The sequence below is a fragment of the Protomyctophum parallelum genome (genome assembly GCF_964188405.1).
Source record: "Protomyctophum parallelum genome assembly, chromosome: 7".
Lineage (NCBI taxonomy): Eukaryota > Metazoa > Chordata > Actinopteri > Myctophiformes > Myctophidae > Protomyctophum > Protomyctophum parallelum.
Window position 1 is genome coordinate 41882706 of NC_139705.1, and position 1054 is coordinate 41883759.

Sequence of the window (1054 nt, forward strand, 5' to 3'; positions counted from 1 at the left end):
TATCTTATATATTTTGAATATCCAAAGTATAAAAAATAGTTAAGTGGTTATGAATGATTGTGATGCTATTAGGTTTTTATGCTGTGGACATCCGTGGAACCCCCGGAAGGACCCCTGGGGATCCCCGCACAGGTGCGCACCCCACTTTGAGAACCACTGATCCGTGGTATCTAAGTGGTCCAACAGCAGTGAAGTAACCTAAAGCCTAGTTCAGACCAAAGAGATGAAGAAACCCTTTTAAGCCCTGATTTATCCTTTAGTGGTCAGGAACTTTACCGCCTCAACACCTCTTTATTGACATCGGATCATCAACACCGCTATAGTTAAGGACATATTAATGTCTTTGATCTCATGTGGTTCACTGGTGAGCACTGGTGAGCACTCATCATGGTTCAATTCAAGGGCAGACGATGCAGCCTAGACGCCGATAAAATGGCTATACTGGCAGAAATGGGAATTGTGCAGAGGCTGTGAGAGGTGAAGAGTGGAAGAAGTACTCAGATAGTTTACAAGAAGTTAAAGTAACAATTAACAATATATAATATAGAAACTGTTACAAGTAAAAGGCCTATGTTCAAAATGTTACTTGAGTTAAAGTACAAAAGTATTAGCACAAAAACATATTTAAAGTACCAAAGGGTAAAGTGCTATAAAATGTTTGAAAATAGCAGATCTACAAGCTCACAACACGTTGCGGAGCTTTGAATCTGTCTTGAGAGATTAAACAAAATGTAATCCTCAACTCCTACAATTCTAAGTGCTTAGCAAGGTGGAGGTCCCCATGAGTTCACATGATTATTTTGGATGTCGCGGCGTGAAAAGGTCGAGAACCACTGTACTACTGTTTTTGACAGGCCTCAGAATGTATTCTGAGTGTTCAAAATGTTAAGTGTCCTTTTTCTTTTTTACAAGACAGTGCTTGACACTGTTTCAGCCTGACTTTCCATTGGCACTCTGTGTCTTTGTCTGTCAGCTAGATAAGAAGGATAATGTCAGCTCGGGTTGTTTTCCAAAACAAGGCCTGGCAAATATATTGCGATGAACTTCTCAGTTT

General features: G+C 40.1%; 1 protein-coding gene across 1 annotated transcript in view; it reads left to right on the plus strand.

Annotated features, from left to right (window-relative positions):
* Positions 1-387: 387 nt before the first annotated feature.
* The window catches only part of LOC310862112 (uncharacterized protein), a gene marked incomplete at both ends in the record, with an annotated part of 4690 nt that continues 4023 nt past the window's right edge, over positions 388-1054 (plus strand). The window contains one exon of the mRNA XM_083769848.1: positions 388-470. Within this exon, the coding sequence (XP_083625974.1) occupies positions 388-470 (83 nt within the window). The remainder of the gene's footprint in view (positions 471-1054) is intronic.